At 35.3% G+C, this 10,076-nt stretch overlaps 1 protein-coding gene across 10 annotated transcripts in view; it reads left to right on the top strand.

The window, feature by feature from the left end:
- The window catches only part of IL1RAP (interleukin 1 receptor accessory protein), a 243,594-nt gene that overhangs the window by 109,654 nt on the left and 123,864 nt on the right, over positions 1-10,076 (top strand). For all 10 annotated transcript variants that reach the window (XR_009735599.1, XR_009735600.1, XM_061412981.1 and 7 more), the window contains 4 exons: positions 2,922-3,087; positions 3,566-3,637; positions 5,619-5,745; positions 8,214-8,362. Coding sequence is in view for 8 of the 10 variants with exons in the window: in XM_061412981.1 (XP_061268965.1) it covers positions 2,922-3,087; positions 3,566-3,637; positions 5,619-5,745; positions 8,214-8,362 (514 nt within the window). In the remaining 2 variants the exon portion in view is untranslated. The remainder of the gene's footprint in view (positions 1-2,921; positions 3,088-3,565; positions 3,638-5,618; positions 5,746-8,213; positions 8,363-10,076) is intronic.

Here is a 10,076-nt window from a genome sequence, read left to right as displayed (position 1 = left end):
TATGGAAAGAAGAGAAAATCTCAGAGAACTTGACTTACAACACTGACACATAGAATCAATGATAGTCAGGTGTATTCAGCCCATATTTCAAGTCCATCCTCAAGAGTTTGGAATAAGGTGAAGAGAAAGAGGACTTTAGCAAGAGATCAACACACACTTGTTTTGTAACATTTTCCTTGCAATTTAGATGTGTCAGATCCCATTTCTCTGTTAATGAGAAGTCCATGAGGCCTGACTCTTGTTCTATTCAGTGCTGTACTCTCAGAACCTGGAAAAGTGCCTGGCATGCAGTTTATTGATTAATATTCAAGGGTGAATGAATGAATGAGAAGACTTTGAGTCTGAAGCATTTCTTTATAATTGTAGCACATAGTATATCTCCTAAAGCAATATGTTTTAAATAGTTTTTACATAAATGATATTTGGTGAGTTAAAAAAAATTTTGTGTGTGTTTTATTTTACTGTTAACCTTTTGACTGCCTTGGATCTTCTTTTATTAGAGTATAATTGCTTTACGATATTGTGTTATAGTTTCTGCTATTGACATATATATATATATATATATATATGCATATATATATATATATATACACACTACAGTGGGTAAAAAATATTTTTTGACATTTTTTTAAGGAGTGCTGTTGACAAGTTTAGTATTAGTAGCTAACTTCTTATACCAAAAACTATGTTTTTTCCAGATTACCACTAATGCTAAGAATTAAGCTCATATAACAACCACATCACACTATTAATACTGGGACTGGTCCCAGGTGGGTCAGAACCACAGTGGGTGGGGAGATAGTGTCCGGTGGGATTAAGAGCAAGTCCCTCAAAACATGTATATCTAGGTTTAAATTCCAGCTCTGACACTGCCTGGCTCTATGATAATGGCAATCACTTAACCTTTATAGGCCTTTGTATTTTCATCTATAAAATGGGCATAAGAACATTCTAGACTTGCTAAGTTTGGAATAAGGATACAATGATGCAGTACACCTAAGCACAGTTCAGTTCCGTTCAGTCACTCAGTCATGTTTGACTCTTTATGGCCCCATGGACTGCAGGATCCCAGGCCTCCCTGTCCATCACCAACTCCCGGAGTTTACTCAGATTCATGTCCATTGAGTCGGTGATGCCATCCAACTATCTCATCCTGTCGTCCCCTTCTCCTCCTGCCTTCAATCTTTCCCAGCATCAGGGTCTTTTCAAATGAGTCAGTTCTTTGCATCAGGTGGCCAAAGTATTGGAGTCTCAGCTTCAAAATCAGTCCTTTCAATGCACACGTCTCAGTATAATTTTTTTCAGCCTCAACTAATGGATGAAGATTAATGTTCATTCTTCATCAAGAAGCTAGTGAAAGACCTTTACTCAGCTGTCTAAAAAAATTGGGTTTTAGCTCTGCACTGTGTTATCTAGAATATCTCTTTATCTATCTCATTGTTTTCCACCCAAAAAACTAAGGCATATTTAATCTGATTTGTCTACATCACATGGGCTTAAGAACAGCTAAGCTAACACATGAAAGAGGAAAATAACTGAACTGTTTAACCAAAAGTTGCTAGAAAAATTAAATAGTTCTATAGATAGTATAAACTCAATTTAAACCAAATATGACATAAACTTCTTATAAGAATACAGGGTTTTGTTGCCTTATAGTGTGGATAACTTTAGAGTGTTGAAATACTGTGTTGAGGTGACAATTGTCTAGAGGCACTACTTATCAAAACAGGATAAATTATATTCGTATCCAGGAAAAATAACTGAGTATATGTCATCTTCCTCTTGATGATCATCACCATGAATCAGAAGTTTAGTACTGTTCTTAAAAGATGTTATTTCTTGTGACAGAGAATTACAAAATGTGCCACTTAATGGAACTGTCATATTTCAAAACATATGCTCCAGGAATTGAAGTAAGAAAACCTCAAGGATAGAAGAATTAAAGTTAAATGTATGAACATAGGAAATTGAAAGTACAAGCTGGTAATAGACTCCTTAGACTTTTAAAGATCTGGAGTACCTTAAGGATGCCCAGTTCTTTTTGTCATAAATAAAGTATTGATTTTTAAAAGAAAAATACAAAAAAAAAGAAGAATACAAATTTTTCCAAAAGTAAATGTTCAATGCATATTTTTGTCACATATGATGTATTGGTTCTTTTCTTTAAAGGAAAACAGTAAAATAATACAGCCAATTAGTGGGGCTAAGTGATTTGAAACAAGATTCTAGTTATGTTGAATGAGATATTTCAACATCAAAATTTTAAATAGCAACTGAGTTATGTGAAAATATGAATTAGAGTACAAATAAACTCTTAACTTTTGCCAAGACTCATAAAATATACTTTACTTTTAAATTCTGGAGTCTATACTATTCAAATTAAAAATAGGATAAACAGAAGAAAAATAAAGAAGTTTGGAAATAACTGATCTGGTGATTCAGCAGAATGATCAAGAATGCCAAAACCAGACATCTAAAGCAGAGCCTAGCTTGTCAGCATGACTGTACTCTGAGTTAACATAATCAGTGAAGAAATATTGAAAAATAGTTGTTTTTTAAGTAGCAGTGTATGCATTTGCTTAAGCTTCCTTAACCTTTTTTTTTTTTTTTTTGAAACTTTGACCTTGCTTTACTATTAACTTGAAATTCCCAGAATTTGAATACTAGGTCTTGAGACAGGAACCTTGTGCTTTTGAATTCATATTTTAGTTTAAGAATATTAATTTCCCTTTTATAGAAAGGATAATAAAAATTACTGCACTCTTTCTTAGCAGAAACATCATCAAATATAAGACCAAAATAGTTTTGTAAAAAGTGTAGCCAGCATAGATATGTCTGTGTTCTGTGCAAAGTTAGATGTGCATGTATGTGTTTGTGTATTTTCTATGCATGTAAACATATTTTCCTTTACTTCTTCTTAGGGCTGTCGTAAAATACATAACTTTAATAATGTACTACCTGAAGGCATGAACTTGAGCTTTATCATAGCCATGGTTTCAAATAATGGAGATTACACATGTGTGGTCACATACCCAGAAAATGGACGAACCTTCACTCTCACCAGAACTCAGACTGTAAAGGTGGTAGGTAAGCATGATTTGTATTAAGTGCACACAGCAAAGTGCAATAATTTTGTTCAGGCTCTTAATATTTTGTTATAAAGAAGTATGTAAATTCTGAAAGAAAAGTGGCTTAGCTTTTATGTTTACTGTAAATATGTAGAAAAAAAACAATTGAGGAAGACTTGAAATCAATTAATTTCTAAGTAGTATGAGAAAGGAATCTACCTCATATAGGCTTTGGAAAGCAAAAACAGTGGATAAAATAGTTCTGTCTGAAACATGAAGGATACTTAATGTATTCTTTTCCCTTTGTTTGCTTGTTTTAAATGAAAGAAGTGTTGTAATTGATTGTACATGGAACTGTGGGCCCTTTCAAGAATGGACAAATTGTGTCAGGAAGTTGGGCAATCTTCACAGAAGAGCAGATTTTTGAAATAGGTTATGTGAAATTAAAGGTCCGTGATTTGACATCATCTCCCTTGGTTCCTTCCTCTCTACCACAGGCTCCCCAAACGATGCAATGCCTCCCCACATCTATTCACCTGATGATCATGTGGTCTACGAGAAAGAACCGGGTAATTACAGCTGTGCCTTTGAATAGCAGTTAGATTCTCTTAATTACAATGACTAAAAATGTCACTTAATGCAAGAGCATAGAGAGCTGTTGTAGAGAAACACATGAAACAGAAGTGTTATCAGAAAATAAATCAGCTCTGGGGATGAGCTCCTTCTTTGAGCTCTTGGGCAGCTCAGCGATTCTCTGCTTCTCTCAGGGCAGATGCTCTCTTTTCCCTCTGTGAGCAATTTTCCTCTCCTGATAAGTGACTTCTGTTTGATGCAAACTTTAGCCTGTGCAGGGTTCTGGTTTACCGAGACTTCAACATGAGCAAAAGACTTCCTTAAACTTCTACCCCACTACAAAGGAGTGGGGAGTGGGACTGGAGGCAGAACTGGGAATTCAACAGGTAATAACTAATAAAACTGGTAATTCTTGATTTGAACACTGTCAAATGTTTACACCGGCTATCTTCTTCTCCTTTTAGTTTTCATATTTTTCATTCTACACAAGAATTATTTGGAACTGACCAGTTAAGGCATAATATGTTGTTCTTCTGACACGAAGCCTGTCAAGTTAACTTGAAAACCATAGAAAATTTTAATATCCTGTATATTGTATCCTTCCCAATATATTCAATTCCAACCCAGTGAAAGATATAAAAGAAAATTTGTCTAAAATGTTCTAAAGATAATAGAAGCAGTGTTCAATTCAGATGGAGAACAATAACCCCCTCAAATTAAGGTACAGTTTCAAATAGTGATCTGCCTTGTGAAAAAAACAAGACCACACTGAGGGAATCTGCCAATCCTGGATGGACCAGATTTTCTAAACTCAGTAGTGGTTTTATATATTAATATGAACATTCTTTCTGGCATCAGGGTAAACCCCTATTAATCATCTAAATGCCTTTCTTCTGTCTGTCATATTATGGTTACAAAAGCATGCCTGAATCCGTGGTCACTTTATCTTTGTACATATTGTTATAGGCAACTGTCTAGAGAATGGCATAAAAACCTTGCATTGGAAGAGAGGCTAGAGTATGACCACTCAGTGAGACAAACCTCAGTTCAAATTGGGATGACAATATAATTTATCATCTCAACCTGGACACCTTTTGAGAATGAAAGCAGTCAATATCAATAACTAACTAGGAAAGCAAGCATAAAACAGAACTGTTCTGGGCAAACAAAAACAGAAGGTCAGTCTGGGTGAAATCCTGGTCTGCCACTTATTTGCAATTTGACCTTGGGATAGCATTTAAGCTTCAATTTTTGCATCTGTAAAACATTAATTTAAAAATAATTCATAATATATTGTTAAAATTAAATGTATCTATTTATAAGTAGCTAAAACATTTAGCACAGGGAATCATTCAAAGTCCTCAGTGAGTCTGCTGCTGTTGTTACAATTATTATTACCATGTTTTGCCTAGAGATTCCCCCTGTCTTCATCATGTTCCATCTCAGAAGGATAGCATAGCCTTTCTATTTGTAAGTTGTCTTTAAGCTCATTGACTGAACCGTGATAACTTGAATATTTCAAGATACAGCCTGCCTGGTCAGTCCTCTCAGCAATGACGTCACCTCATCTTCTCTGGGCAAAGGACCAAATATCTGGATAACCATTCCTCTATCTCTCATTGTTGGTGAGGGAAATAACAAAGGACAAGAGCAGTCCATGGAGGTTTAGGGCTAAGAAAAGAAACGTTATCAGAGCCTTTGTGAACAAATACTGTCGTTTTAGGACATATATCGGCTCTATTAAAAGATAGGCATTCTAATAATTTTATATAAAAAGCTGCTGTCCTTTTCCTGGTTTGTTTGTTTTGCAATGAAGTATTGAAGTATGGTACATTACCTTATGGTAGTCCACTTGAAAATTAGTCAGAAGTAAGCTTACAGGCACATAGAACTTTCATAACTTCTGATTATTCACAAAATACAACCAATATAACCATGTGATAGTTACAAACTCATGAGTTAATTTGCTTTTTTCAGGAGAAGAGCTACTCATTCCCTGCAAAGTCTATTTTAGTTACCTGAAGGACTCTCGCAATGAGATTTGGTGGACCATTGATGGAAAAAAGCCAGAGGACACCACTATTGACGTATCTGTTAATGAAAGGTATCACGGACACTGACAAGGGGGTGACTAACCCTTGTTCCTCAACCTAATGCCTTCTGGTTTATGCTAATTGATGAAAATTCTAATTTTTGCCTGTCAGTAACAAAAATCAGCCTCATTTTCAAGTCTTTAGTTGCTCTATCCCAAAACAGGATTCTCAGACTTGCAATCCAAGCCCCAGATACTACCTGGTGATTTTATCTTTATGATACCCGCTTGAAAGCAGTTGGAATGAATCTCCTATCTGAATGAAAAGGCCAGGATTTAGAGTTGCAGACAGAGGAAAGCCTGCCAGCATGGCCCTGTTCTGCTTCTCAAGTCTGGAGTCTGGGCCCATGTTTTTGTGCCTCACATAGTTGTGTTAGTTCCTTATCTCCCAGTGAGCACGTATTTCCTATCTCCTTCCTCTCCTTTCTTAATTTTCATAGCACATATATCACATTTATAAGTGATAATTTTTAATATCGACTAAAAACATTAATGTTCTTTAAATTTTATTTTTTAAGTGGATGAGGTGGTAATATAACTCACTTTTAAAATAACACGCTGGGTCACGACATAAATAAACATGACATTTTTTGAATTGGCTTGATTTGGCCAATTTGCAACAATAAATAAAAATGAGCAGCTAACTGCATGACAAAGTAGTTCTGAAAACTTAGACCTTATCATCTATGTGCTGATAGATCTTAGGTTACTTGAACTTCAAGAAGTTAAAAGATATTTATTCCCTAGTAGTAAACTCAGACTTTATACAGAAATTATGAAGTATCATAGGGTAATATGCAAGATACTTAGTTCCTAACTGCATAGATTTTACAGGTATAACAATGATACAACAGAGATGTCAGTGCAATGTGATAAATGCAGTAAAAGGGAAGTATTGGATATTTGGGAAGATTTAGTTGGAAGTTCCAGTTAGCTTTAGGGAGTTAGGTAATACGTCTCAGATGATACATGGCTTAAATAAAGATTTGAAGGATAAGTAGAAATAAACTGGAGAAAGAAATAAAAGTATGTTCCTGGTAAAAAGAAAAAAAATCATTTTTTTTTACATCATATACAAAGGTGTAGTTTCAAGAAACAGAATATATTTAATGATACAGAAGGAGTTTCCTGAAATTGGAGCAGTTTTTGCTGAAGGAATTGATGAAAGATGTGACTGAATGCACAGAAGGAGAGTTATTGACCATTTCAGGAATTCTGAACATTGCGCTTCCAACCCTTATAAAAATAATGAATGAATAGTAATGACAGTCATACTGTTCCTCCTTGCTGTTACTGAGACACAAGTCACTGTTCATAGTTGAGCAGTGCAGTTCAACTTAGGTTAACTCTATCACAGCCCTTAACCAAGATTTCATGACTGACAGTAAACCTCATAAGAACTTGGATGTCAGTCAACTGTAAGAGAGAGAATTTTTATTTTTTTTCCTTTTGAGCACAGTAGTTCAGAGAGATCTTCAGTCTTGATCTTAGACCCAAAGCACTTGATCTCTGACTTGCAGAGAATTGGATATACTTATTTTCACAAAGTTTACTTGCTCTGAGAAGTTTCTTCTTTCTTTAGGATATAACCAGGAGGTTTCAGCATTTTAACTAAAATGTTCAATCTGTGTGCAAAATCCAAGTTTTGGGAATCCCTGAAATGCATCAGCTATTACTGTGAGATGATAATAACAGCTTATATGAATATTTATTAAGCATTGTTCTAATGATTCCCAGGTGGCGCTAGTGGTAAAGAATCCACCTGCCAGTGCAGGAGTCATAAGAGACATGGGTTCAGTCCCTGGGTCGGGAAGATCCTTGGAGAAGGGAATAGCAACCCACTCCAGTATTCTTGCCTGGAGAATTCCATAGACAGAGGAGCCTGGAAGGCTAAAGTCCATAGGGTTGCAAAGAGTCAGACATGACTGAAGTGACTTAGAATGTAGGCATGCATTGTTCTAATACTTATGAATTAACATACTCAATCCTCAGAATTCTTGAGTAAGTTAATACTTGCAATGCACTATGTAGGTATTGCCAGTTTCCTCCTTTTCAAAGGAGGAACTAAGACATGGAAAGATTACTTACCATGCTCAAAGTACATAACCAGTAAGTGCAAAACCTCAATCAAAATTCAAAGGGTTCAGGCCTTAGAAGCCTCTCACTGAATCAATGCTGCATCCTGCCTCATATATTTGAGGAAAGGAGACCCTTCTCTTTGCAGAGTGACCTGTAGTATGATGCTAATGCTGGGTGTTGAATCTAGATATTGGAATTGTGTGTAGTATAGATGGTAAAGAATGATATTAGAATCCAGAGGCTAGTCTCCTTTTGTATCTTCAGGATCATGAGCACACAGCTTATTGACATTCTGTCTGTCCTCACCTGGGAGATCTGTTATTATCTACTTGTCTGATTTACATACAGCCTTTGGCCCTTGAATCTCACTAATGCTTTGATTTTCTTTTTCCTACTCCTAGTGTAATTCTGAAAGTAACAGAAGACGAGACAAGAACTCAGCTTTTGAGCATCAAGAAAGTTACTGCTGAGGATCTCAAGCGCAATTATGTCTGTCATGCCAGAAATGCCAAAGGGGAGGTTGACAGAGCAGCCAATGTGAAACAGAAAGGTAATGGATGCACTCAGCAGATGAATGTGTGAAGTCTAAATGTAACCCTCCAGTGAATAAAGAAAAAGGAGAAATTGACAACGAGAGCTCTATCACTTAGCACATTCTGACACGTAGTGATGAATTAAACTTGAATGAAAAATCTTGCGAGTTTCCATTTATATAATGATACTAAAAATATGATGTCTTATGGTTTTAGTATTTAATGCCCATATGTGACTTAAAAATTTCATATGATTATGATAACGAGGCACAGTGCCATATCTGTAAAGAAAAATGAAAACTAAAGAATATTTCCTGTTCTCAGAGATATAACAAAACTGGTAGAACCACATATCATTGGTGAATTGTAAAGACCATTTTAGAAATCATTGATGGCAGAGTTCAGAAGTCATAAATACTGGTCATACCATATGACCTAATACTTTTGGAATTTTTCTTGAACAAGTAACTTAACAGAAAGAGAATTATGTCCCTATCGATATTCTTAGAAGCATTATCTATAATAATGAAACATTATAAATAGCAATCATCTAATTGCATGTAAGTAAAGTAAGATATAAAATATTCTCAAAAATATAATTTAAAAATAATTTTCAACACTCTGTGCCAATATCTCAAGCAGGTTTTTAATATACCACTAGCCACAATTGCTAAAATGAAAATGAATAAAACTATTACTTAAATTGATGTGAAATGATTTTTATGTTGATATTACAATTTTTTCCTACAATAAATAAAAATCATAAAGCTTTCTTGTGTGAGCTGTTGCTCCTAAAACATATTGTGTCTAAGATTTTCTTTGGGTCTCTCACCTAACAAAGAACCCTAGATAATGAATCCTTTCATGAATGTTTTTCAGTGATCTAGATAATAATAAGGATGATTCATCACATGAAGTCAACCCATTCAGAATCATTTTGGACCTATGTCAAAGTTACAGCCTTTAATATATACACAAAAAAATTAAAAATGTTAAGTTTAAAACTATTGCATTTTGCAATAGGACTTAAACCTCATTTAAAACTGATTAAAAAAAAAAAACAAACAGGCTTCACTTTAGCATTTTATTACAACTTAGGAAGTAAAGAGCAAAAGCCTGAAATATATGCCTCTTAAGGAGACTTAGTGGATTGATTCTGAATAGTTCATTGCTTCTGGTCCTCAGAAGGGAGTGTAAAAAGAGAAGACTGAACTGCATGTTGTAAGATAGTGTTTCCCAAAGTAAGTTCCTAAGAGTACTACTAAGCCTCTTCATAATACTGCAATTCATTTTTTGTACTCTAGACACAGACGGCGTATGTTGGAATACTGTCCAATTCTATGACCTTGGAAAAATCACTTAACCTCTCTGAGCTTCAGTTTCTAATTAAAGTAGGCAAAATATTAATAATAGCACTCCCTCACAAAGTTGTTTTAAAGTATTCAGCACGGTTACTGGCATATAAACATATATAAATATTAAATGCTCAATAAATGTTCAGTTCATTCGCTCAGTCGTGTCTGACTCTTTGCAACCCCATGAATCGCAGCACGCCAGGCCTCCCTGTCCATCACCAACTCCCAGAGTTCACTCAGACTCATGTCCATTGAGTCAGTGATGCCATCCAGCCATCTCATCCTCTGTCATCCCCTTCTCCTCCTGCCTCCAATCCCTCCCAGCATCAGAGTCTTTTCCAATGAGTCAACTCTTCACATGAGGTGGCCAAAGTAC

This window comes from Bos javanicus, chromosome 1 (assembly GCF_032452875.1).
Source record: "Bos javanicus breed banteng chromosome 1, ARS-OSU_banteng_1.0, whole genome shotgun sequence".
NCBI lineage: Eukaryota > Metazoa > Chordata > Mammalia > Artiodactyla > Bovidae > Bos > Bos javanicus.
The sequence above is the reverse complement of the archived record's forward strand: the minus strand, read 5'-3'. Positions and strand labels throughout refer to the sequence as shown.